Here is a 27,997-nt window from a genome sequence, read left to right on the forward strand (position 1 = left end):
ACTCAAAAGCGTTGGCAGACGGGACGTGAAGTCGTCATCACGTGCCGCCGCCTGAGCTCAAGTGGATGCATCCTGAGGTCTGTATGATCGGACCTGATGGAAACAGATGTCGTGGTTTCCACGGGGACGCGGCCGCACGCCGGCTGCCAGAGACGTCACGCTGCTTCTCATCTCCGTCGCATAACATAACAACAACAACGATAAATATTAAACTTCACTACAGCCTTCTCATTGTCAGAAAGGTCATATTTAACCAGACACCTGAATATTTATCCAATCAGTTTCAATATTCATGAAACAGACATGAGCCTCACACAAGGAGCTCGTCCAGGTCTCCTGATATAAACCCCAAGAACCAACCTCCTCAGACCGTATTACTCATGTGAAAGTGATGGAATGTACGACCTCATCACATCTCACACAGGTGATGATGTCATTTAAACACTATTAAAGCCACACCTCCGGCTTCACATGAATTACTAGACATGTTGCATCCCTTTTGTAACCATTTGATCTTTATTTGTATAAATTACTGCACAATATAAACATCCTAGTCCTCCACTTCATTTGTTTTATTCACTGTTTGTTTCATGTCATGTTTACATGTTTCTATGTTTTACATGTCTTAGATGTTTGTATGTTTTATATGTTTTACATGTTTGTATGTTTTACATGTTTCTATGTTTTACATGTTTCTATGTTTTACATGTTTCTATGTTTTACATGTTTACATATTTTACATGTTTCTATGTTTTACATGTTTCTATGTTTTACATGTTTACATATCTTACATTTTTCTATGTTTTACATGTTTTATAAGTTGTCCTTTCTGTGGACTCCATAAGATTAGCGGCCGCTCAGGCGTCAGCTAACTGGGACAAGTTAATAAACTAAATAACAACCGTGTGCTCGCTAACTGAAGCAAAGTGTCAAACAAGAAAGGAACCTAAACACATCACATCTAAACATCTTGTATTTTATTCTGTTTTTTCTTTTCTTCCTGCTCGGTGCAACAACACAGAAAGTAAGAAACTAAATTGCCTTCCTCAACAGGAAGTAGCTGCTCAGATGTTGCCTCTGAAAGGCCGAGAGAGGCAAAACAATTTACTGACAAGTGCAAACGCAGTGGGTGGGAATGTGTGTGCTGAGAGACAAAATAATATTACCATGCATAGCCGGCGTGTTGTTTAGGAAACTCTAATTGGGAGTAATCTTTGCACTCAGCTCAAATAAAGCTAATGGAAGCCGAGCTATCCTCTTTTCATCAGCTTCAATCTCAGGAAGCAGGGCGTGTCTCTCAGGGCTCAAATTTTAAAATGGTTATGTCCAGGCCTGTTCATTGGTCACCATGTGTATGAACCCTGTTCATTGGTCACCATGTGGATGAACCCTGTTCATTGGTCACCATGTGTATGAACCCTGTTCATTGGTCACCATGTGGATGAACCATGTTCATTGGTCACCATGTGGATGAACCCTGTTCATTGGTCATCATGTGGATGAACCATGTTCATTGGTCACCATGTGGATGAACCCTGTTCATTGGTCATGTGTATGAACCCTGTTCATTGGTCACCATGTGGATGAACCCTGTTCATTGGTCACCATGTGGATGAACCATGTTCATTGGTCATGTGTATGAACCCTGTTCATTGGTCATGTGGATGAACCCTGTTCATTGGTCATGTGGATGAACCCTGTTCATTGGTCATGTGTATGAACCCTGTTCATTGGTCATGTGTATGAACCCTGTTCATTGGTCACCATGTGTATGAACCCTGTTCATTGGTCACCATGTGGATGAACCCTGTTCATTGGTCACCATGTGTATGAACCCTGTTCATTGGTCATGTGTATGAACCCTGTTCATTGGTCACCATGTGGATGAACCCTGTTCATTGGTCACCATGTGTATGAACCATGTTCATTGGTCACTATGTGGATGAACCCTGTTCATTGGTCATGTGTATGAACCCTGTTCATTGGTCATGTGTATGAACCCTGTTCATTGGTCACCATGTGGATGAACCCTGTTCATTGGTCACCATGTGTATGAACCCTGTTCATTGGTCATGTGTATGAACCCTGTTCATTGGTCACCATGTGGATGAACCCTGTTCATTGGTCACCATGTGTATGAACCATGTTCATTGGTCACTATGTGGATGAACCCTGTTCATTGGTCATGTGTATGAACCCTGTTCATTGGTCACCATGTGGATGAACCCTGTTCATTGGTCATGTGTATGAACCCTGTTCATTGGTCATGTGTATGAACCCTGTTCATTGGTCACCATGTGGATGAACCCTGTTCATTGGTCACCATGTGTATGAACCCTGTTCATTGGTCATGTGTATGAACCCTGTTCATTGGTCACCATGTGGATGAACCCTGTTCATTGGTCATGTGGATGAACCTGTTCATTGGTCATGTGTATGAACCCTGTTCATTGGTCACCATGTGGATGAACCCTGTTCATTGGTCATGTGGATGAACCCTGTTCATTGGTCATGTGGATGAACCCTGTTCATTGGTCATGTGGATGAACCCTGTTCATTGGTCATGTGGATGAACCCTGTTCATTGGTCATGTGGATGAACCCTGTTCATTGGTCATGTGGATGAACCCTGTTCATTGGTCATGTGGATGAACCCTGTTCATTGGTCACCATGTGGATGAACCCTGTTCATTGGTCATGTGGATGAACCCTGTTCATTGGTCATGTGGATGAACCCTGTTCATTGGTCACCATGTGGATGAACCCTGTTCATTGGTCACCATGTGGATGAACCCTGTTCATTGTTCATGTGGATGAACCCTGTTCATTGGTCACCATGTGTATGAACCCTGTTCATTGGTCATGTGGATGAACCCTGTTCATTGATCACCATGTGGATGAACCCTGTTCATTGATCACCATTTTATAAACACTTTGGCAGGTTTTAAAATCAGGTGTCAAATTCATTGAGCTCATTTCAGTAGCGACTTTTTGTTTCACTCTCCGCTGAGTGGAAATTATTGATCAGAGGTCATGAATAAGCAGTGTGTAATCGATGCACTGGGGGCATTAACAGCAAGAGAGAGAGAGAGAGACATGTTGAATCTCCCTCAGCGATTCATTCATCACGTTCTTCATGTTGAGTCTCAGGCGGTTGAGGATTCTTCTTCTGTCGAATCAGGACAGACATCTTGGCAGCAGCTCGTCGTCGTTTCGCTGGACGTCTCTGACTCATCATGTTGTGTCTTCTCATCAGATAAGATGTTAAACATCTGGACACGTTGTGCTTCACGAGGAGGACGGAGACCTCTTCTCATATTGGAACTATACGCATGCTACGTCAGCTTCGCATAAAGAATGGAAACGAGGGGAATAACATGTTTCACATTTTTTATTTACACGTGTTTGATTTGTAAAAAAAAAAGTGAAAATCATTTATTTAGAAAGGATGTCATTTGAAGGCCAGAGTGAACGAAACCCTCATGAAGCAACACGAGAGTCCGGCTCATAATCCCTTCCTGCCCTGTCGTGACCCCTTTTCCCAGAATTCCCATCACCTGAACCCCCCCCCCCCACACACACACACTGGACACCCCTGCTTCCCATAATCCCCTCGTGGTATACCGGCGCGCTCCTTCCCTGCAGTGGCCTGTTCCCCCCAGCGGCTCTAAGGAGCGAGAGGATTCTCCACAAGATGCTCTCACCTTGAACAACAAGCCAAGGTCATGGTTGTCTCCAGTGGCTCTCGACCTGAGGAGCGATGCGTGGAGACGCGTCACCACGTCAGTTAATCAAAGCAGAACGCACAAACGCTGTCGCACACACGTCCTCTGTCGTGCGGTTATGAAGGTCATGAAGGTCATGAACTCTCTCGCTCAACTCTTCGTCGCTCTGTTTTTAGACTCTGGCACATTTACAGAAATGTGTTTATGAATGTTCTCCGTCCCGTATCAAATACAGCAAATAAGTCTTTAAACTAATGAAGCCCCAGGGGCCACGCCCCAGAGGCCCCGTCCCCTCGTTGGGAAACTAAGAGTAGAACCCTAAAGCAAGGCAGTCTGGTTAATCACATGTATGTAGACAGTATGTTGTGTGTTAAAATACCTCAAAATCCCTTTAAGGTCAGATTTGAGTAGACATGACACGACATTAACAGTGGATTAAGACCAGGTGTTGTCTGCTTTGACATCGTGTGATTGGGCGGCGCCTTGTGAGAGAAAATTAAATCGTGCCGACTCTGCCGAGTTAGCGCCGCATCACACTGTGACGGAGAAGACGTGCAAAGAAATGCCTAACATAGACGCTAAAGGAGAGCATCACCATTAAGACCTCTTTGAGCCAGCAGGGGGGCAGAGACACACACACACACGAGAGAGATGGGTAGAATGAGGGAGGGAGGGGTAGAATTAGGGATGGGTAGAATTAGAGAGAGGAGTAAAATGAGAGAGATAGAGGGGTAGAATGACACACACACACACACACAGGTTTTCTCTCCTCAGAACCACCGGAGTCTGGACGCCACTCGGCTCCACCAGATCGCGGTGTCTCCGCCCACTGCGGCCACACCCCCTGCTGCTACCATGCAGTGGAGGAATGCTCCATGATGTGAGGGACAGAGGATGAAAGAAGGAAGTCGGGTTGGTGGAAGATAGCAAGTTTTTTTTATTGACGCTCCGGGTGAATTTATATTTTTTTCTTTTTTTTTAATGCACACAAGCAATAAGAATATAACGGCTCCACTGAGACGTACCACCGAACCCTAAACCCTCAGCCGGAGGGCCGTAAGCTTCCCTTTCTTTTCTCACCATATTGAGTCAGCAGCTGTTTCACAGACGTGGAGCACGAGGACGACTGACGACCACCAGAGAACCGCTGACATGCAGCGGGAAGCCAGAGGAGCCAGATGGGATCACTGGAAGGGGGCGTGGCCGTGGAGAAGGGGGCGTGGCCGTGAAGGAAGTTGATCGACATCATTAAAAAACTGGACTTGAGAGCCGGTGCAGCTCTTGAGGGCCCGCCGCTCTGTCCCCGCACCCCCGGGGCGGCTTTAGCTCAGTGGGGTAAGAGGGCCGTCCTGCAACCGCAGGGTTGTGGGTTCGATCCCCGCTCTCCCCATTAGTTGCAAGTCGAAGTGTCCTTGAGCAAGGCACTGAACCCCCAGTTGCTTCCCGGGCGCTTCACCGCAGCCCACTGCTCCTTAATAACTAAGGATGGGTTAAATGCAGAGAACTAATTTCCCCTTGGGGATTAATAAAAGTGTATATTCTATATTCTGACTCCAGATCCAATAAGATCGGCAGTGATGAAACACATCGAGTTAGACACAGTAAAGGACCTCACGTCCTCCAAACCCCGATGTAGACCACCATTAGGGCCTCAGGGTCTCTCATTACGGCCTCGACCCAACACAGTACCTTCGCAGGCGGGCCGAGGTGGAACCCGGCTAGAGCGAGAGGATACACAAGAGAGGGGGGGGGGGACCTGAGCTGAATGTCTAATAATGCAGCTGTTTACTAAGTGGAGGGCGGTGTGTGTGTGGCTGTGAGATGAGTCAGGTTGATTACATCCTGGTCATTGAATCCAACAGATATAAACACTGAAGTGGCAAAATACCCTTCAAATCCATTTCTTCACCCTATTATTAACATGACTATTAGAGATTTTATCATAAATATATGATCATACATGTTCCCCACAGCATCTGTGGCTTTTCGCCCCATCAGGGTCGACGTCATGTCAGTGGAAGAGCTTTTGAAGACACATTCTATACACTCAAGTTTACTCATTTAAAGCAGCTATGAGTAATATTTCTATTTTAACGATGCTTCAACAAGCGCGTACGTGATGCTTGTAATAACCGTCGTCGTAACTACCGCTGGACTCCCAGCTCAGGGTTTTGGGTTTTCTGGCCCACAGCTTTCCATCTTGAATGATTGTCAGTGAAAAACAAGAAAACTCAAGAAACTCGCTGAGCGTTTGAACCGAATCAGCAATATAAGCCCGTAACACGAGCATTATCGACTACGATGAGGACTTCAATGCCAACTTGTGTGTATGTAAGAAATCTCACAGCAACGAGTCTTCCATTCAAATTAATAAAATGCAGAAAACATTTTAATAAAATGTAACGGTACAAATCAGTCGACTCGTCAGGTCGGATCTCACAACGGCAAAAGAAATTACACTGTTTTTTCAAAATAAAAAGTCGGGTTTTATACAGAGGACTTTCAAATATGTGTTTTGAGGACAAGCCGCCTGCGCATCGAGCCGTCTGCGCATCGAGCCGTCTGCGCATCGAGCCGCCGGTTCCCGATGACGAAGAAGGCATCGTTTGGAAAAAAACGACAACTTTGTTTACGGACACTCGAGTTCTTTCGTCGAGGGATTTCTGAGAATCATCCCAAACCTGCAGCAGCTACAGCTTCATTTCCCGCTCAGCAGAGACACTTTGAAAGGTTGACAGATTGTTCCGGTGGGTCAACGCGAGGCGGTTGAACAATAATAAGTTAAAGGTGAAAGTGAAGAGCGTGGTGACCGCCGGCTGCCTTCACGAGCCACACAGTGACAAATAACGCCGGGAAGAACAGCCGGTTCCACTTTCACTGGGTATCATTTGTGGAGAGAGATTTTATTCGTGGCCACGGAAGACTGCGCTGACGATGAAGAGCAAGACGGTCTGTGTGAGACGTGGCAAAGCGGGGGAATCAGCAGATGGATAAATGAAGAGGGGGGATTTCACGCGGCCGACCGCCGGCGGATGACAAACGCTCCCCTCTGCAGCTGCCCCAGGTAGATCCTCATCTTCGTACTGTCACTCGTCTTCCTCACCCAAATCTGGAGAACAGAGATGAGACATTTAGAGACACGTCTTCCAGAAAGTAGCCGTCATCTGCTCTCCTTCCTCCTCAGTGGTGTTGAGCGAGGGTGAAACACGTCTGCGGCCTTCCACCCACACAGAACGCTACGGCGGCTACTCTTAAGCTAGCTTCTCATTTTATAATGAAAGTAGCATCAGCTCCAGAGGAGTGGACAGGCCAATCACAGTCCAGAGACACAATTTGTTTTCCCTCTCTTTTTTTTGGGGGGGGGGGGGGGGGGGGGAGTGGGGTCAGATACTTTCCTTTTTTTAACATTAGTATCCCCCGTTGGCGCTATTGTTGTAAAAATCCCTCTTGAATAACCAAACTGACAAATAGGCTCAAACAGGAGCGACTACTTCCCGTTTCCAGCTGTGGATGAAAACACAGCAGCAGGAGGACTCTTCATGAACAGTGTGTGAGTGTTCATGTGATGGAGGAACATGTCACTCATTGTGTCTTTCATGGGGACGGTAACATGCATCAAGCTCCGGCTTCACCGACGTTAGTGGGGTCAATTCATGGGATCCATTGATAATAAAGGACCATATACTAACGCAGAACACCCGGTTCTATGTGCAACCGGAGTCACAAACTCACCTCGTTGGTCCCCACTGAGCTGATTACACAGCTGATCTTTGTGTTGTCCTTTGACTCCAGATAGATGGCCTGGCTCTTGTGGTACCTGTCGGCGTAAATCACAGAAACACCAACAAAAACAGAATTAATTTGGCACTCGAGGTGAGAAGCATGAGACGGGGGAGGAGAGAGGTTCATTATACACAAGCTGAATCAACCAGCCTCCTCCTGAGACGCCACTAAATAGATAATTGGGACTGGAAAGTGTAAACAAAAGAAAAGGTCTGGGGATTTATTCTATTTTTCTTTAATGGCTCTAAAAGTGTCAAGAGGACAGAAGCAGCCCGGGGGACGGGCCGACAACCCAAAGCGTCTGATCGTTAAGGGCCCGCTGGGGGACAATGGCGCCCGCCTCCCCGAAGGCTTCCGGAGACGTTGCCTTGAAAAGAAAATTGCGCATTCACAAGCTCGCTGCTCAACTTCCTCCCGCCTGCATCAGCGGCTCACACGACAGAGCGCTGTGATGGCTCCACGTGACTCACGGTGCACACGAGTCTGATGCAGAAATAAAGGTCACCGAGCGGCGTCTGGTCAAGGACTTAAAGTCTCTGTGTCTCTGCGTCAGCCTCTCTGAATGGGTTTTTATATATTTTTATTGTGGCTTCAAGCTCCTGAAGGAAGATCTCTTTACTGAAGAAAAAACGTCTCACATCAAAGTGTCTTTGACCAAAGCAAACGCCAGACACATGGCAACGTGGCCATCTAGTGGCCTCACGAGCTGTGTGTGTGTGTGTGTGTGTGTGTGTTGGGGGGGGGGGCAGTGATGAGACGCTCTCCTGAAGGCTTCTCCCCCTTTTCCCCCCTTGAAAGGGTTTTTCCTATTTCTTGGGAGTTTTTCCTGATCCGATGTGAGGTCAAAAGTTCAAAGGTCAGAGATGTCTATGTGTACAGATTGTAAAGCCCTCTGAGGCACATTCTTAATTTGTGATATTGGGCTAAACAAAATAAACGTCACTTTTTTAGCGTGACGCCAAATACTCACCATCGCTTGTCATAGTAGAGCTTTCCCTCCTCGATGCGGGCCTCGTAGCGCTGGGAGGGGCTCTCGATGGGGGCGGAGGGGACGTGCTCTGGGGACGAGGGGGACACCGGAGAGGGCGAGACCCCTGGGGAGCAGAACACATGTACACATAGTTTCATGATTTTATGGCGCACTTCGGAGGAAAATAGGCTCATTCGCTTTATTGCTGAGCGATGAGAAGATCGACCCCCCCCCACCCCGTTTCACATGAAGCTACAACCACCAGCTGGTTAGCTTAGCTTAGCATAAAGACTGGAACCACGTGGGACCCCTCTTAGTCAATTAGTCGATGTAAAGGTCGTTTTGATCTTTTAATGACAATAAAAGACAGTATTTGACTAAATTATTCATTTCCAAAAATAATTATGAGCACAACTGATAAACAAAACGTTTAAAGTGGTGCTTTCGTGAGGCAAGTTTTAGAGATCTAGAAAGAGGCCGGCTCACTAATGAACCAGCTGCCGTTAGTATAGAAACCTCATGTTGCTCGTGATTTTGGGGATTATATGATGACCTCATTCTCTGAAGCCTCCGCTGGTCGCGGTGGAAGTTACAGACAAGAACGAGTCCATCCATCGTTTACGTTTGGACTAGGGATGGGTATCGTTTGGGTTTTTTCCGATACCGATGCTAAACCGGTACTTTTAAAACGATACCGGTGCCTAAACGGTGCCTGGACCGATACTTTTTTTTATTTAAACGCACAATGAGGACATTAAAAGCCTCTTTGGCCATATTCCCTGTAGAAGCCGTTATCATGGAGCACTGACAAACAACGGATATCAGACTGTTAACATACACAATACATGTTCTCCATTATATGATGTGTGTATATATTAGGGCTGTCAGCGTTAACGCGTTAATCTATGAGATTAATTTGGCCGCGATTAACGCACTAAAATATTTTAGCGCAATTAACGCAACTTTGTTTACTTCCGGTGTGGGTTGAAGTTGTTGCACTCCTCTGAGTGTCAAGCCGCCTCCTTCCTCCCGTCTGCTCCTCGATTCACAGAGAAGCAGAGGGCGACGTGTCGGTGACGCGGGGCGGAAGGTGCAGGTGACTTTTTTTTCTTCTCCACCCCGATGCGCGCGCAGACACGCCGGCATGGAGCTCTGCCGCGTGCGAGACGGCGAGCCGAGAAATGTTAACGCGACACGTCGAGACAGAATGACATGCTGAATATATGTTGATGGAATGGTGGGGCAAACACTGGGATGTGTCACATGCAAAAGCCTTTTAAAGGTGAATTTACATTTTTTTGTAAAATCGAGAAAATGAGCCCAGCCTCCAGAGGGTTAACATGACATATTTGTCAGTTACCAAGGCCACTGGTTCTGCTGCTGTTCAGTGTTCAAGATGACAGGACCAATGGGGTCTCAATATACACCTTTTCTTACTAATCTGATGTTTCACTGAAGAAACAATTTATCATCCACGATATTAAATACCTCGCTGGCACTTTATAGGTAGGAGCCTCTTTGAAAACACAGCTGTGTGGTTTTGTCTTTAAAAAATAATACAATTAAACAAGTGTCTGAAATACACACTGTCTGAAGGGATTACTCGTTCATTTAGAAGATTTAGTCTTTATCAGAAAAAAAACCTTTTAATCGCGATTAATGAATTTCAAAATGTGCGATTAATTAAGTTACATTTTTTTTAATCGATTGACAGCCCTAGTATATATATATATATATGTATTGTCATGTGCAGACTTTATAGGGTTAATCCTGTCACTGTTTTGATGGGCAAAGAGAACAACCAATCAGAGGGACTGAAGATGACACGTGACAAATAAAGTTTTGCTTCCGACAGCGAGAGTTACACTGAAACTAAGTGACGCCCCACGGTCTTTATTCCTCCGTCATTATATTCCCGGTAACATCGGGTATACAGCCGGGACCGCTGGACATCAACACATCTGCTAGCAGACTGTCACGCTGGTAGCTAGCGCTAGCTACGAGCTAGCTTAAACATGGTTATAATGGCTAATTTATTATTTGTTGGCCTACTTTTATGAATGCAAGACTTGCAATCAACGTTCCGGTACTAATCTGAGTTCAGGCTGCTCGTCATCATCGGTCTCCACGTGTTCAGGGGGACCGGTGACGGTCTCCCCATCGCGCCCAGCCTGACGCTGATGTGCTCGGGCTCACGCAGTCACACACCGCGCAGCCTCCGCTGTCAGAGTTCAATGAGAGGCTCGTAACCTGCTGACAGGGCGGAGTCACCAGAGAAGTTCAAAACAATAGTCTTTTTCAATTTCGATCGGCTCAGGCACCGAAAGGTGCGTTGCGTTTCGGTTCGGGTGGCACCGGTTGTATTGGAACCGGTGCCACATTGGCACCGGTTCTCGGAACCCAACCCTAGTCTGGACCGAGCCGATCCAGCAAGGCTAACCCCGTTTCAAGTCGTTATGCTAAGCTAAACTAACCAGCTGTAGCTTCATATTGAGGAAACAGAAGTGGGAGTGGTGGCCATGTTTTCATCAGACTCAGCAGAAAGGGTCATTACTATTTATGTCATTGTGCATTTCAAGAGGAGATAAACTGCAGAAGAAACACGGTGCCGTTCACTTACCTGGCCGTTTAGGTGATTTAAGCTGCAAGAGAGGAGCGTGAACATTTTAGAAGACATCATTGGAACATGAATACTAATCCGCGGGGGACATGCAGGATATGGAGACGTTCAGCAGCACGTACCTTATTAAGTATTCTTAAATCATCCATTATCTGTTCGTCTGTTAACAAATAATTGAGCTGAGGTGTGAAGAGTTAAGGAAGACTTAAACACAACACGGTGGGGAGGTGTCACCAGGTCAACAAACATATCTATCGTGAGAATATTCTACCAGTACGAGTAATGTTGAATAGAAGTGGATGTGAAGGATATCTGGTGCAGGTTTTCTCCGCTTGTCTGGTATTGGCACCGGATCGTTGGGCCGCCTCCTCAGTTTCCGAGTCATGATCGGTTTGACCTCCATCGAGTCTGTACGCAAGAAACAACAAAATGAGATCAACAACAACGTACACAACTGTGTCACAACGCTCTCAGAAAGCAAAACCTTTGTAGTCTGTGAAAAACAAACACCCTAAACAGAAAATTAAAGAACGAGTGAATCTGTCCTATTTTCAATCAGACAACGTATCATTAAAACGAGAGAGAACATGAGAGAACTCTCTCTTCCCTGATTGATGATCTCTTACCGCCCGTCAGCTCCATCGTTAACTTTTCATTCTCGATCATCTTCTTCTTCTCCTCCAACTCTGCAATCAGGTTTTCCTTCAGCTCCACCTTCTTATCGTCGAACTCTTTTACCGCCGCCTTCTTCTCCTTGATGTAGTTCCTCTCCACCTGCTCCGTCTGCAGGAGACGAGGACACAAAGAGACGCTCAGCTTGTAACGGCAACATACAAATTAAATAAATCATCTCCATAGAAACTGTATCAGAAGAAATGGACTAACCTCTAGTTGGAGGAACAGATCTGTGAAGGGAACAAACACATTAATATTGACCGAGTGCAAACAGTTCTGTCACGCACTCAAAGAAGCCGATGAGTCACCAACTATATGGAAACCAACATAATTAAAGCGGTAGAATGGTGGAAAAGAGACGGGTTGGAAGGGAGGAGAGAGAACAACTGATTAGATCTGTGAGTTCACTAAATGAGGACGTCTGGTAGACACCACGCAACGTCACTGATCCCGCATCTTGTGTTCAGTCACATCGGTTTTAGTTAAATCGACTTGTTAGAGCTCACTAACTGTTTGGTCTGTCAACAAATATTTATTAAAACAAGATGGTTTGGGTGAGTCCAATGTTTCCCTCACCATTCTACCAGGGTGGCGGCCCGCCCCCCTGAGATCTCCGCCCGCCACCCTGTAATTTTCTCTGTAGCGTCAGATTACAGCAGAAGTAATTTAAGGTTCCTTTTCTTAAAGACGTCTTTGTTCTTTTATTAAACTAAACAGCCGTCTGTTATTGATCGTCTCTACACAACAGCATGTCATTTCTGTCTCTACGTGTCGCGTTAACACTTCTCGGCTCGCCGTCTCGCGCGCCGCAGAGCTCCGATGCCGGCGTGTTTGCGCATTGCCGCTCCGGCCCGAACGTAAACCTAGGGGAAACACTGGAGTCTATAATAAAATAATTTTAAAAGGCCACGCCAAGACTAGTCATACCTCAATATGTACATTAGTACTGCAATAACACTCAAACACGTTCCCTACAGTTTATAACTCATGTTTATGAACATACTTCCATGGCCAACTCTAATATGTGATTATCCATGAGCTCTGGCATTGGGGAAAGTCTCTTCCCCTATTCCCACCTCCCAGATCGGTGTTTACCACACAGTTTATCACCAAAGTTCTTCACCGGCAAAAACAAACAAACAAACAAAAGCAGGAGGAACTCCACAGGTGTGTGTGGCGTGCTGAATGCACCAGAAGCAAAGAGAGTTCTGCCTCATTAAATACTTGCCGGCGTTTCGGAGTCTCTCTTTGTACTGCTGGTCGAGCTTCTTCATCCTCTTCTGATACTCCTGCAGCGTACCTGCAGAGAGCACACCTGTTATAACCCAACACTGAGAGCTATGGAATCAAGACTTTAGCTTTTAGAGGTTTGTGGAATTTATCTTATTGTGACTTAGTTTTTTTTGTTGGGTGAGAGCCGGTAACTTCAGAAGTTATTGAACTCTAACGCGAGTTGTTTATTTTCAATGCGTCGCCAATATGTATAGAGCACAAAATCTACGCGTCAACTCCCTGTACAGAAACAGTTTGAATCAGGAAACAGACTTCACTATTCAGAGAAGAGCAGATGAGAGCTACAGCTGAAACGGTCACATCAATAGTGGCCTGTTGATGTAATGCCAAGCCAACATTAGTCATCAGTTAAACTTAACTCAAACGAAAAACCCTAATGAAAAGGGAATTATAATGATCACTTAAAATCCCATCCAGCTAAAGGAAGAGTAGCAGTAAATTCCCAACACACTTCAGATTTAAGAAAATAAATAAATCCCATGGATTACCTTCTTGTAATTGCTGCAACTGTCTTTTCAGAGAGGCCAGTTTGTCTTGGTACATTCTGCAATGACATAAACCAGAGCTGATATCACATTCAAAACATATATGTTCTTAATGAAAAGGTAAAAACAGCTGATCCAGGATTGAAGCACTTACTGCTCTTTGATTTCCACAAAGTCATCCTCATCGTGCTTGGCAAGGTCTGTTTCACTGGCATCTTCCGTGTCTGGAGAAAGGTCATGAAATGTCACGGCAGGACAACAAATGACTCAATAGTCAAAAAGCACTTCTCAACTAAACTCTAAAGCCGATTTTATAAAAAGATTCCAAAAGGTAGATGCACGCTGTACCACGAGATGTTCATATCGTTATTTTTGTTCAGCCTTAATGCATTCGAGTATAGGCTGCAGAGCTCTGTGCCAGTCAAAGGACGTGCGTGGCACCTGTCAGGTAATGGTGCCCACCGGTTAGACCTCGCCACGGACGATCGTGCATTATTAATTCTCGCAGCAGAAGAAAAACACGAAAAGTTTAACTCGACAAAAGCTAATGCTGATGAATGTCAAAATCAGACAGGAATCGAGATATAATTCACTCATTTTGCCGCATGGTGAGATTAACCTGAGCCGGTGCCCGGCTAACTTCGTACTGTCAGCCCAACCTCTCTCTCCCTCTCTCTCCCTCTCGGGACGAAGCTAGCATGGTTGTGCTCGCGTGATGTGGCACAACTTGAGAGGCGAGTTGTTATAAAGCGCCTGTTAACCATCGGTTACCTTTTCCTTTTAAAACACACACACGAGAAAGCGAAAGAGAGGAGGACAAGGCCCCCGGCCGGGTTAAAGCTGACACAGCAGCTTTCATTTTCGGTTAGCATTCACGTGCTAGCTTAAAGTTAGCTCGCCCGTTTAAAACAGTAGGGCGATTCTTTTTTTCCCTTTTTTTTTTTAAAAAGCACAACGGAACCGCAGACGTGCACCGGGGGGAGGAGGAGGAGAGGGTGGTACACAAGTCCGGCTGGGTCCGATGTGGCGAGAGAAGCTAGCTAACCTTGCAGCGCTGTCATCGCCTGGCTTCGCTCCTCTGGTCGGGTCTCCCGTGTCTCTCTCTCGCCGCTCGCCGTCTCATCGAGGGCAGCGGACACAGCTCGACCCGTCAGTGCTCGGGGCTAACGTCACGAAGCTGGCTCTAAAAAAATGTGACGTGCCTAAAAGATTAGATAACGTCGACGAGAAAGTGTATTCCACAATAACGTGAAGCCAACGTGGTTAAAAAAGCTCCGCAGTGATGCTGCCTCGCGCGTAACGTCGGTATTCATAAATTGCCAGCTAACTTTTTAGTTAGCTTGAATATAAATGTTTCGTTGTTTGCGTTATTATCGTTAACCGCGTTTGGGCTTCAGTTGTCTATCTGCAGCGGAGCCGCGAGTTTATGTGACGGTAGTTTACGCCACCTGCTGCTCCTGGAACGTGTCCAAGAAACTCGAGTCTTCGGTAGTCGGGTTAGCTAACTTGTTATGTAGCTCGCGAGCTAAGTGCGCGTGACGGCGGTTAGCTGCCAAGTTTAAAGGGGGAGGCAGTCGAGAGTTTGGGTTTCGGAAGCGCACAATAAAAAAAAAATTCTAAAGTCGAGCGTAAATCTGAAGATCGCTTCAAAACGCGGTGTTTAAAATTAACTACATTTACGAAATAATCGCGCGCTTCCGTTCCTCGAACAGACGGAGCCAGACTGTCAGGGAGCTTTTTGTTGTTGTTGGCTCAATTCGTTTAAACGTTACCTTCTTCCGAGTCTCTTCCCCTGAAACTTCGGTCATCGTCGTCTTCCACGCTGTCCAGTTCTTCTTCGTCGTTGTAATAATCCACCATGGGCGATAACAAAGTCGTAGCCATTTGTTCGCTTGGAAAATGTAAACAAACACAAAATTAACAATCGATTTGTGTTTTGCAGCTTGCTTGGAACAGCGCCTACAACTGCCAGGACCCCCGACTAACAAGCTGCCGAACTTTATGCCTGTATACAATGTATATAATAATAACTTTTAAAGTGTGTGAAAATATATTCAATTAGATTTTTTGAATTGGAACATGGAGTAAATATATACATGTCAATAATCGGCTCGTTGTTCTTATGTGCATTGCAAAATACAGTAAAACATTTGATCAGGCATATTGCCGAACATGAGGAGTTGTGGGGTCTCTTTGTTTTGGCTCCCGGTTTTCTCGCTATCGATTTAGTTTTTCAACACCAGAGGAAAGTCGGTGGGTGGTCGTTTGTGAAATCGAGAGTTTTTCCAATTAAGCAATCTTGTATTTTCCTGCGTCCTGTCTGTACAATGCAGGCTGCATTTATAAAATACAAAGATTACTAAAACCGTAACAGATAACTCATGCAACATATCATAATTGCAACAACCATAGCTTACATTCGGTTTCAATATACATGATTTCAACATAACAATTCACAATCCAGTCTTAATACTGCTTTCTTGAGAGGCCTGGGGACACAATAAAACAAAAACTATACAAAACAACACTACATGAGAAAGCCTAAAGCCCTCCGATACAGATTGAGCTTTTCAAATAGGAAAATGGCTTTTTTCTTTTTGATATATAATTATATACATTCAGTTTTTTGGAACTGTAGACATTTTAGTTTACTTTTGCCTTTCATTTGACATATAAAAAATAAAAGGTGCAACTTTCAGGAGGCAATATACATGGAGCCTCCGAGGCCTAATGGATAAGACACTGGCCTCTTAAACCAGGCATTGCGAGTTTGAGTCCCATGAGTGTGTATCAGAGTGGTGCACCTGAAGCCCATGATCCAGAGGTAACAATGGTAGAATACAATTACACAAAGTACATTTGGGTTTTGGAAGATTTAGAATCTGTCTCTGTTTGATTGTATTAAGTCACAGAGACATTTAAGAAACTGAGCTAGCATCTACTGTATAAACAAACACAGACAACGTGCACGGCAAAATACAACATCCGGGCTACCAAGGGTACTTTCTGCCCTCGTAGTCTATTTCAGGCAGATAAGATATTTAGATCATATTTCTGACAAATATATAACCTGTGTAGGACAAATGTTGGATCAATTCCCTTCAGCCTCAGCAGCGTTATCCCTGGTTGGGTCTAAATTCCACCGATCAGATTTTAAAGACCACACTTGAGTTTTAGGTTCAGTATTTGATTTATTAAACTGAGGAATTTGGAAACATTTTAAAAATCTGAATTTTTGAAAAGCATTTATGTAAAATCTTCAAATACGAGGAATTCATTGGTATTTGAATATAACAAAAATATTCAGTTGCCTATATAATTCAACTAATGCTTATTGGTTCAATAGCTTAAGTAGTTCATAAATACTATAATGGAAAAATAATCAAATAAAATAGTGTTTTTTCACCCTAATGACCCTCCTCAAATATTTTACTTTCGTCCATAATTGCAGGTACTTCCTTGAGTTTAAAAAAGGTGTGCAGTCTATATACATTGCTGATATTGTATTAATAAACACACAGTAGCCTACATTGCTCTTATGACATTTGTAAATTTTCCCGCTGCGGGACTAATAAAGTATTATTATTATTATGACTATAGTGTCCCAGTTAAACAGCAGGTGGCAGCCTTGTATTGCCTTACATCCAAGAGACGACCTGGATTGCCAATACTGAAGTTGCAACAGAATCTGTGTGACTCAGTCCATGCATCTTTAATGATTAGCAAAGGATATAAGGGTCCGTATTGTCACTTTTACTTTTACACAAGGGCTTGTTATTTGAACATATAGTCAACGCTATATACATATGTATTTTTAATATTTGATTTGGGTTAAACAATTATGTAAAAGATGCAAAACAATACATTTGGCATTTATTATGTTAAAAAAAAAAAAAAAAAAAACACGCATCGGAAAGTGCACGTGCCTTCAAGCGCGCCTTCACCGCGCGAGACAACTTTATTTCCGCCCGTCTGTCAAGTGGAGCTGTCAAACCCGGGCGAGGGGTTGTGCTCCCGCTGTGCCGTCATTCAGGAAGTCCACACTTCACTGACAGCACCTCCGCAAAGTCACACCGACGTCCACAGACCCGGACTAAATGTTCCCGGAGAGAGGACGCTCTTCAACAACGACGACGACGGGTTTTTTTACCGAGGAAAAGGTGAGCTTCTCGTCTCCTCTGCTGTGGCGCTGTCACCGTTTGTGACCAGAACCGCCGTTAACAGCGCGCGCGCGCCTCTCTCTCTCTCTCTCTCTCTCGCTCGCGCTCTCTCTAGCGCTCTGAAATTACACTCCCTCTCGTCTCAGCGGCTAAAGCTAGCAAAGCTAACCGCAAACGCACTTATTGAGTGAATTAGTCGCGTCGGTTCGCACCTGAAGTTTTTTTAAATGAGCCCCGTCGCCTGGCTTCGCCGTTGTTTCGGCGTGTGGCTTCACCGCCGCTCCGCTCAGAGGGGGTGAGTACCCGGGGGAGGAGGAGGAGGAGGAGGAGGAGACAAGCGGCGGCCACTCGCTCGGGGTTAGAAGTGCGTAGTTTTAGCTTTTTATTGTAAAGCTCTCGAGCCAAGAAGCGCGCGCTGACGTTGATTGGCGTGTTTTGTGCACCTGCTGAAACCCCCAAACTGCGATGTGGATATTTTCGCGGCGAACTGTCAGGACAGACGCTCCAGTTGGTTTGTTCCGGTTGGGGGGTGGCACGGAGAGCAACGGATACCGCTTTTGCTTTATTTCTGGAGCCGACGAGGACGTTTGGACACTGTAAACTTCTCTTATGTGTTTTTAATTCATTAATTCATTTGTCATCGCGTTGTCATGCGGTCTACGTGAGTGTGTCACACACACAATAAGGTGGTGGTACCGTCCATTGCATTGTTGTGAGTGAGATTTTTTACTATCAACGCACAGACACAATGGCGTTGAGACGGTGTAACGTCCGCTACACACGACTCCGAACCACATCATTTATTTTGACTACATTTTACTACGTCGCTCTGCACTTGTTAATCAGTCGAGCATTGGCTGCATCCTCGACACTATTGTGTCCCCGACACACACACACACACACACAATTTCTATTGTAACACTGGCTTGCGTTCATTTTCTAATCCAAAGACAATAGTCGTCATGGATCTTTAGTCCTTCCAGGCGTGAAGGCTCCACGAGGTCATTACCTGCGTGCAGCATGGACAGAGATGTTAAATAACCAGCGTGCAAAGAAACTGCAGGATAACATGACGCGCTCCAAATGGCAGATGTAGATAGCAAGCCGAGCTCAAAAAACCCAAGCTGACCCGACATGATGTCATCTCTCGGGCACGTGTGCGCGTGTCTGTGTCTGTGTGTGTCTGTGTGTGTGTGTGGCGCATGAGTGACAGGCTGCTAGCAGACCTGTATGTTTCACTTGGTAAATGCATATTCTAAATAAGCTTGGTTGTTAAAGAGAGGATCACCATATTTTAATCTCATATTATGATGTTGCACCTGCATGTCAATCAAATCGATCAATACTACGGGCTGATTTAGTATTGCACAGTAGGTTTCATTCATTTAGATTTTTTGGCAGAATTAAGTTTGCAATAATGCTGCCACCACGAAGAGTACCTGGGTCCTTGTTACAGCTCTGCTGCAGACATGCGTTTTGTTGGAAGTGCACACTGTTGAGCAAGTCCCCTCCTTGTGTTTACATCACCCAGAGCTAGCAGGCTCATTTGCAACCTATTGACCAATAAACTGTGAGAGGGAACTGAAAAAGGAGCACACTTCCTTATTAGCGCTGGTATCTAAAGGCAGTTCAGCGTTTGTCGTGGGCCATTTTCAGGTAAATGTTTGACTGGAGCAGTCTGTTTGGACTGAGAGGGAACGGGTGTGTTTATGTCAGACGCTAGAGGTAGAGGCAGATTATACACGGGTCACTACATTTATTGTGCATCTCTTGACCCAAGAGAGGCTCGTCATGTCTGGTGAGGTAAACATCTTCTCGGACGGCATGTTGTGAGATGTGAGTAAAAAGGCCCAAAAATGTAAGCAGTTCCTTTTTATTTTTTATTTTTTTTAAATATAATATAAATAGGCACTTAAGTGTTTTTGGTGAATTATCATGCATTGATTTGTCCTTTTTGTTTAACACTGGTACAGGGCTCCATCAGGTCAACAGTCATGTATCGTTATGGAGCTGAGAGAGAGGCTGAGAGAGAGAGGCTGAGAGAGAGAGGCAGAGAGACAGGCAGAGAGGGAGAGGGAGAGAGAGCACACATGTGACCTGTTTAAATCGGGTTCAGGATCAGCCTTCAGGCCACATTTCCAGAGCATACGACGTGCTATGGAGAACATTTGTCACTTCGAAATCCTTGATCTTTACAAGGCAGATGATGTCACTCTAGCCAATTAAGGGCTCGCAGCATTTGATACCTCACTGATTCTGTGTTCACTTACAGGCGGCCTATATTGAATTATATTAGCTAAACAGGATTATGAGGCACATGTGGAATATGTTGTTGTTTTTTTATGAGGCTTGCATGTACAAGTGTTCCACGTGGAATTCACCAACCTCTCTTAACGGCACACACTTGTCATTAAGGGCTACTCGTATATTTTTAGGGGGGAGAGAGAGAGAGGGAGGAGAGGAGAGGGGAGGAGAAGAGGGGAGAGGGAGAGGAGAGAGGCAATAAGAAAACAAGTAAATGCCACACATTCTCTTAAATCACTTGAACATGTCACATTAGAACAAACCAGGTTTTATGAGGTCAATATTTTCCATTTTCTGATGACTCTTAGATTCAGTTGGGAGCTTGGTGTGCATGCCTTGGTTTAATAAAACCATTGGCCATATTCAATTAGATTGGTTATTAGTGATTAGATTAAATAATGCTATAATTAGCCACGCCAGATCCTGTGCAGTTTGATGAGCTGTGGACAGACAGTGAGCTGCTCGCGCATATGAGGTGACCGGTCACATGATCATTCTGCCGGAGATAATGATTTGTGTTTTTTAGAATTGTTACATATGATACCCAATTGTAGCTTGTTTTCTAACACCTCTAGTAATCTCTGTTTTGGCATTAAATGTGACAGAAAGTTGGCGTCTTTATCGTTTCATCCATCATGTCCAACACATTCTTTTTTTCACATTTATCCCCTCTGGAGAGCATGATCAAGATGCACCCTGTTTGGAGCATGTGACATGCTGGCTTAAGCGTGATTGGAGGGCCAAAATTAAGGAGATAAAAAAGGTAAGTATTTCAGATTTAGCCAGCTTACTGTGGCCATGACCTGACACCAGTAGACTCAACGGTGACGCGGGGAGGTTTAAAACCCCTGGCAGCAGCATGCTCTGGGAAGGGGTTTGGGTTCTCTGGGTGTAGGTAAAGTTTAAACTCTAAAGCAGAATGGGAGTGGGGTGCCACTCAGCTCAGTAGGGTTGTTTACCTTTAAACTAGCAGTTATGGCCACGATATCTAGTCCCACAGCTATGTGATCTGAACAGTGATCTGTCAATGCAGTAAATCAGTGGTCCCCAAACTACGGCCCGCGGGCCGGATCCGGCCTGCCTCCCCATTTGGACCGGCCCCCTGAACAATACTAGAGACGCGTTCCGATTTATTATTTTTTTCACCTGGCCCGCTGCCGTTGAGATTGGAGTGAGATGCGGAAAAAATGTGATGTGGTGCTCTTCGCAATAAAACATCTTTGATGGGACGTGTCGAGTCTCGGCCAATCAGCGTTCAGATGTCCACAGCGTTTGGGAAGTTAGGTTAGCTTGAATGTTAGTCCGCTACATCTGCTGCTGTCACGGTGCACGGTGTAGCGATACTAACAAAGTACCCGTACGATAAAAACGATGTGATTTAGCATATTTTTAGTATCGATACTTCATTAAAAGAGCGATCAGAGCGCACGCGCTGCTCCGCTCCGTTAAATGCTGTCTGCACGCTCAGCGCTCACAGCGAGTGGTGCGCGCATCGCTCAGCCGTGATGCGCGCACACAGGTGAGCACACTCTCATTAGCACCCCCCCCCCCGAGTTTGGGGACCCCTGCAGTAAATCCACGATAAGAAAAACTAGCATGGTATTGAATATGGTCATCTCCAAATGTAGTGACTGGATTCATACCAACGCCGTGGCAAGTATCCAACATGCTGCAAAGTGTCTCTCAGAAAGACTCTAAGTGTGGCATCTGTCTCTAATGCAGCATTCATGATGGACGCAAAGAAATGGCGTCTGGTCGACTTTCTCTGCGGGCCACAAGCACGTCTGACAAGAAAACACACTCAGAACTACACCCATAAGAAAAGTATACTTATATATATGATATGAATGAACTCATTCTCAATGAATACTACCACACTTTGAACTTCCTTCACCTAGTGTCAGCGCGGTCTGTGATTGGGCTTTTCACGTTTTTATTCCACGTCTTCGCAGAGCAAGCGCGACGAGTAAACCTACACCCCTCACAGACAGGCAGGAAGGCAGACAGGCAGACAGACATATATTTGATACAATAGCAGAGCAGCACAATGCACTTCTGGCTTGAGAGAAGCCAGGCTACTGCCTCCCCGCCCCACATGGAGCCCGGCGTAAGTTTGTCCAGTTGCTGAGCCGAACCTCTGACCACGATGAGGGAGTTTCCATGGTTACGTTCATTCACCAACACGCTTGTTCCTGCACAGAGCCTGTCCACATGTCATTGATATGCACTGAAGGCGCCGGACCTTTACCTGCACCACACATCGTGGTCGTCTGTAAAACTGGTGACGGGGAGTTACATTGCCGGCGTGACCTCTGTGTGCCTGTTTTAGCTTCCCCTCGACGGCTCTTCTGACGTGCTGCAGCGCCTAATGCTATTGAATCCAGACTTGTCTAATTTAAGAACAACCAGAAGGCGTTTGGCCTTTTTATTTATTTTTTATTGGCACTAAAAACAGTTCTTCGGACAGCCGACTATGTCTCTGTAATGACTTGGTAAGGGATGTCTTATACAGTGTGTGACTCTTCTCTTGGCAGGCGGGCTGGCCCACTGGTATAGGAATATATATATATATATTAGTGCTGTGAAAAATAACGCGTTATGATTAAATTACAGGATTAATTAGTTAATTTATTTTAACGCATGCGCAGAATGAGCTTCCATTATGTCTGTTGTTGGTCGTCTCTAACCAGCAGCATGTCATCTCTGTCTCTACGTGTCGCATTAACGCGACTCAGATCTCCGTCTCGCGCGCCGCAGAGCTTCGATGCCGGCGTGTGCGCGCACATCGGGACGAAAAAAAGTCCCTTGCCCCCCCCCCCGTCAACAACTCTTCTCGGCTCGCGCGTGGCAGAGCTCCGATGTCGGCGCGCGCACACTGGTGAGCAAGTTATGTGCACCCCTGTGTATAAATGTATATATCCGTCTTTTGTCATAAATCTTTATGTTCTCACAAAAATATACCGAGAATATCGGTAATATGTGATTAATCATGATTAATCCACAGAAACCTGTGATTAATTTGATTAAAATTTTAATCGTTTCACAGCCCTAATATATATATATATATAACCCCATAATGAGCTTACTAGCTAGGTCAGCTCTACATATCTGTGAGACAGCCATTATGATATAATCCAAAAGTTACTAAGATGGCGCGGCTGTGTCCAGACGCCGTCGAGGTAGCTCCGCGGAGATTGTGCGCTCTTTTAGTTTTTGTGTTTATTTTTAATGTTTTCTTTGCCACAAACACATCGACACTAACAGCATACGACCGCAGCACACTTTTGGACATAAACTTTTGCGCAAAACAAGGGTTTTTGTCCACTTTTTCCATCGATCCAGCGTGGCCGGCAGAGATTGTACGAGCGAACCACAACAACAACAGTGGAGCCGCTACTACGGGGAGACGACGAAAACATCGAGGGAAACGGAGCGGAATTCGGAACAGACAGAGTTCAAGCCCACCGTCCACCTCTGCCCAGCATCCTTCTTGCTAACGTCCAGTCTCTGGAAAATAAGATGGATGATGTTAGGGCAAGGATCAGATTCCAACGGGACATGAGGGACTGTAACATCTTTTGTCTGACGGAAACATGGCTGACCCCGCTGGTGCCGGATCGAGTCATATGCCCAACCGAGTCCTTCTCTGTTTTCCGTGCAGACAGAACGGAAGAGTCTGGTAAATCTAAGGGTGGAGGGGTTTGCTTCATGACTAACAACAAATGGTGCGACCCCAAGGACATTAAGACTCTTTCGTTCCTGCTGCGAACCTGGAACATCTGACGATCTCATGCCGTCCATTCTACCTTCCCGGAGTTCAGCTCGGTCATCACCACAGCCGCTACATACCACCACAAGCGGACACCGACGTAGCACTATCGGACCTACATGATGTGTTATGTCGGCATCAGAACAAGTATCCCGACGCGGCTGTGGTGGTGGCTGGGGACTTTAATAGGGCAAACCTAAAAAAAGTCATGCCGAACTTTCACCAGCACATTACGTGTGCTACCAGAGGGGAAAGAACGTTGGACCACTGCTATACGCCATTCAAGAGAGGCTACAAGGCTGTCTCTCTCCTCCGTTCAGCAAATCAGACCATGCCGCCATTTTTTTGCTTCCGGAGTACCCGCAAAAAAACGCGCGGGAAGCGGGAGTGACGAGGAACGAAGCGGTGGTCTGACCAATCAGAGGCTGAGCTACAGGACGCTCTGCGTGTCGCCGACTGGGACATGATCCAATCCAGTTCCAGTGACGTCAGCGAGTTCTTGGAAGTAGCAATGAGCCTCATAGCAACGCTTAGCGGACACCATCGCCCCACGGTAAAAGTTAGGGTCTTTCCTAACCAAAAGCCGTGGGTTGATAGATCCATCCGTGAAGCTGTGAACGCCCGTTGCTGCCTATAACTCCGGTCTTGTATCCGCAACATGGACGAGTACAAGGCAGCGGTCTATGGACTGAGGAGGCGGTGAAGGACGCCAAAAGGAGGTACCGAGACAGAGTGGAATCACAGATGGAGCAGCGCGACACCAGGCGCCTATGGCAGGGGCTACGGACTATCACAAACTACCAGAGCAGACCCGCGCAATGGTGAGTGCCGACGCATCCCTAGCGGACGACCTGAACTCATTTTATGCACGGTTTGAGGCTAGCAACAACAGCGCTAGCTCGCCGGCTAACAACAACACCGTTAAGCGTGGCCGAGGTGAGTTCTACCGCTGGGGATGAACACACACTCTCTGTGACCGAGCACAGTGTGAGGAGGGCTCTGTTGAGGGTGAACACCAGGAAAGCTGCAGGTCCAGATGGCATATCTGGGCGAGTACTGAAGACCTGTGCTAACCAGCTAGCTCCAGTGTTCACCACAATATTCAACCTCTCCTGGCTGAGTCCGTGGTCCCCGCCTGCTTCAAGAGATCCACTATTGTCCCTGTGCCCAAGAATGCTTCTCCAGCATGTATGAATGACTACCGACCGTGGCCCTCACCTCGGTGGTCATGAAATGCTTTGAGAGGCTGATAAAGGACTACATCTGCGCCTTCCTCCCTTCCTCCATGGACCCGCTGCAGTTTGCTTATCGCCCAAACAGATCCACGGATGATGCTGTCTCCCAGGTACCGTGACACCACACTCTCTCATCTGGACAGCCAGAGGGGGCTATGTGAGACTGCTGTTCATTGATTATAGTTCAGCTTTCAACACCATAGTCCCTCCAGACTGGCCGGCAAGCTGATTGAGCTGGGACTGAACACCCCTGTGTGCTTGGATCCTGGACTTCCTGACCGCCAGGCCACAGGTGGTCAGGTGGGCAGACACACCTCCAAATCCCTCACCCTGAACACAGGATCCCCAGGGTTGCGCCTCAGCCCCTACTGTACTCCCTGTACACACATGACTGTGTGGCCAGGTTCAGCTCCAACACCATCATCAAGTTTGCGGATGACACAGTGGTGGTGGGCCTGATCTCCGACAACGGCGAGAAGGCCTACCTGGAGGAAGTTGCTGATCTGTCACTCTGGTGCCGGGACAACAGCCTCATCATGAATGTCACCAAAACTAAGGAGCTGATTGTGGACTTTAGGAGGGTACAACAACAGAGGACGTACTCACCACTGGGGATTAACGGGACTACTGTGGAGAGGGTGAGCGGTATAAATACCTGGGAGTCCACATCACCGAGGATCTGACATGGTCAACGAACACAGACACTCTGGTGAGAAAGGCAAGGCAGCGCCTACCACCTCAGGCAGCTGAGGAAATTTAAAGTTTCCCAGAGGATCCTTCAGTCCTTCTACTCTGGAGCTGTAGAGAGCGTCCTGACAGGAAGCATCACAGCCTGGTTTGGCAACTGCTCCGCTCAGGACAGGAAGGTTGCAGAGAGTAGTGCTCGGCTGAACGCACTATTGGAACTACACTCCCACCCTGCAGGACTTGTACACCAGGAGGTGCAGAACCAGAGCCGCAGGATCATGAAGGATCCTCACCACCCCAACAACAGACTGTTTCAGCTGCTGCGGTCAGGCAGGCGCCTCCGTAGTCACGCTGCAAGAACAGAGAGACTGAGACGGAGTTTCTTTCCTCAGGCCATCAGGATTGTGAACTCCGACCTCACCAGGACCCCCACATAGACCCACACAACTGCCCCTCTTAGACACACACACACACACACACACACACACTTACTGTAAATATTGTGTTGTTTTTTATTGTAAATAGTGTGTACTTGTTGCCCTTGCACATTCCTGCTGAGCATTGCCACTTTCATTTCACTGCACACCCTGTGTGTGTATGTGACAAATAAAACATCTTGAATCTTGAATCTTGAAGTTGGACCCCTTGATGCCCGTGGAGATGAACCTTGGCAGGTTTTCTTCCTCATCTGTGGCGACTTGTTGAAGGCGACAGCGGGAGCCAAAACCTATATTTCTCTTCCCAGCTGACTAATCCATCTCAGCATCTCCCCAGCATCTCCCCAGTTTGGGGAGTTTATGCCACGGTGGCATCAAATATTAAAGCACTGCAGTCGGGCTTAATGTTCTGCAGCGATCTGGTTCAACATGTCTAATATGGGGATACTGTCTCCCCCCCCCACACACACACACACACCTCTTGCATATGTGTTAATGCGTACAGCTTTTAATGATTTCATAAGACAGGACAAACTCTTCAATGCTGTGAGATCATGGTGATGTGAAGCCAACGAGAGAGAGGGAGCACCAGTACATATATTTGGTAACGGGCTTAACTAGCAGTCGTTAAATTAATTGCCCCATCATGCTGAATGCGTGCCCATGTTCACAAAGGCCTTCACCTTTCTTTGGCATTGTTTGCACCCAAGACCCGACTCAACTATCTCGCATTGCGATTCAATTAAACGTGTGAAAATATTCAGTTCCACCACAAACATCTCGTCTCTGATCCACCAGAAAGGCCCAGAATGCCAAGTCATCATTGGAAGCTCTTACATCTGCATTTACTTCTGGATTTGATGGAAATTGATTATTTGCACCAATGGCCGTGATTGGTGTCACTGGGAAACATGTGAAATGGAGCCAGTCATGGCCGAGCAGCTGGGCCAGACCTGAGTCACGGCCTCAGACGACTGGAAGCCGTCTGGAAGGGGAGGAAGTCCCGGCCCAACAGATGTCTCATCAACAAATGCCTCCCTCGTGTTGGTGACACTCCGGCTGTTCACTCGCCGCCGCGCACTGCTGAGAAACGGTTGTAAAGTAGTTCTGAAACTGGGCACTTCGCAAATGATGGAAAACAGGCTTCCGGACGCGCGTGAATTAAGTTATCAAGATTTAATGGCAGGAAGTGTAAACAAACATTCAAGGCTCACGATCGTGCTCTTCATCGGCTCCTCCGCCCAGCGTCGAGAATACCTGTGGAAGAGACCCGATTTCTCTAATCCACGGAGTTTTATACTCGATGTCCCTGGCCCCGGTCAAAACGTCACTTCCGGTCAAGTCGCTAAACAAGTATTTTCACACTAAGAGTCCCGTCTTGTTATTGTCCGCATTAAAGTCACTTTCACAAAAGTCCCTTTTTATTGTAAGTCACTTGACGGAATTCAACCGGCCTCGTCAATCTATAATACTAACATAGTCACTCTCATGCAATATACATTAATTCTTGCCATTTACATTTGCATCGAGTAAACATTACCCCTATGCTTCATAATACATTAATAACAATATCAATATTCTCCCTAATATTTTCTATTATATCTTTCTATATGTATTAATTTAAAACATAAGACCTCTGCAGATGTTATCAAAATAAACTATTACAACCTAACACGGTCTTTCTCTTACCAAAAATAAACTAGGATTTTTCTCTTCACACCTTTTTATAGGCTCTCTGTTCATGTGACATCTGGCTTAACTTGTTTACCGCACGCTACACCGACACGCCAAAATGCAGAACAGATTGGCTGTTAAATGTGTCATTCTGCTCGTTCATTGCATCGGACTGCTCTTC

At 46.1% G+C, this 27,997-nt stretch overlaps 2 protein-coding genes across 6 annotated transcripts in view; one reads left to right on the plus strand and one right to left on the minus strand.

Annotated features, from left to right (window-relative positions):
- Window positions 1-6,085: 6,085 nt before the first annotated feature.
- Window positions 6,086-15,721, minus strand: suds3 (SDS3 homolog, SIN3A corepressor complex component). The gene is made up of 12 exons (XM_056419283.1): window positions 15,323-15,721; window positions 13,705-13,774; window positions 13,554-13,609; window positions 13,001-13,072; window positions 11,983-12,002; window positions 11,724-11,880; window positions 11,410-11,505; window positions 11,220-11,281; window positions 11,098-11,119; window positions 8,478-8,601; window positions 7,457-7,541; window positions 6,086-6,833 (listed from the first exon to the last, which is right to left on the minus strand). Exons 1-12 carry the CDS (start codon window positions 15,432-15,434, stop codon window positions 6,735-6,737), a joined length of 975 nt encoding a protein of 324 aa, XP_056275258.1. The 5' UTR covers window positions 15,435-15,721; the 3' UTR covers window positions 6,086-6,734.
- A 1,803-nt stretch (window positions 15,722-17,524) lies between these two features.
- The window catches only part of taok3a (TAO kinase 3a), an 80,324-nt gene continuing 69,851 nt past the window's right edge, over window positions 17,525-27,997 (plus strand). For 2 of the 5 annotated variants that reach the window (XM_056418189.1, XM_056418194.1), the window contains exon 1: window positions 17,525-17,710. The gene's annotated coding sequence lies outside the window, so the exon portion shown is untranslated. Of the gene's footprint in view, window positions 17,711-17,782; window positions 18,006-18,073; window positions 18,423-20,238; window positions 20,778-27,997 lie in introns of those variants that run through there. The other 3 variants (XM_056418191.1, XM_056418193.1, XM_056418192.1) reach the window with 3 other exon arrangements.

The sequence above is a fragment of the Pseudoliparis swirei genome, chromosome 7 (genome assembly GCF_029220125.1).
Source record: "Pseudoliparis swirei isolate HS2019 ecotype Mariana Trench chromosome 7, NWPU_hadal_v1, whole genome shotgun sequence".
Taxonomy (NCBI): Eukaryota; Metazoa; Chordata; class Actinopteri; order Perciformes; family Liparidae; genus Pseudoliparis; species Pseudoliparis swirei.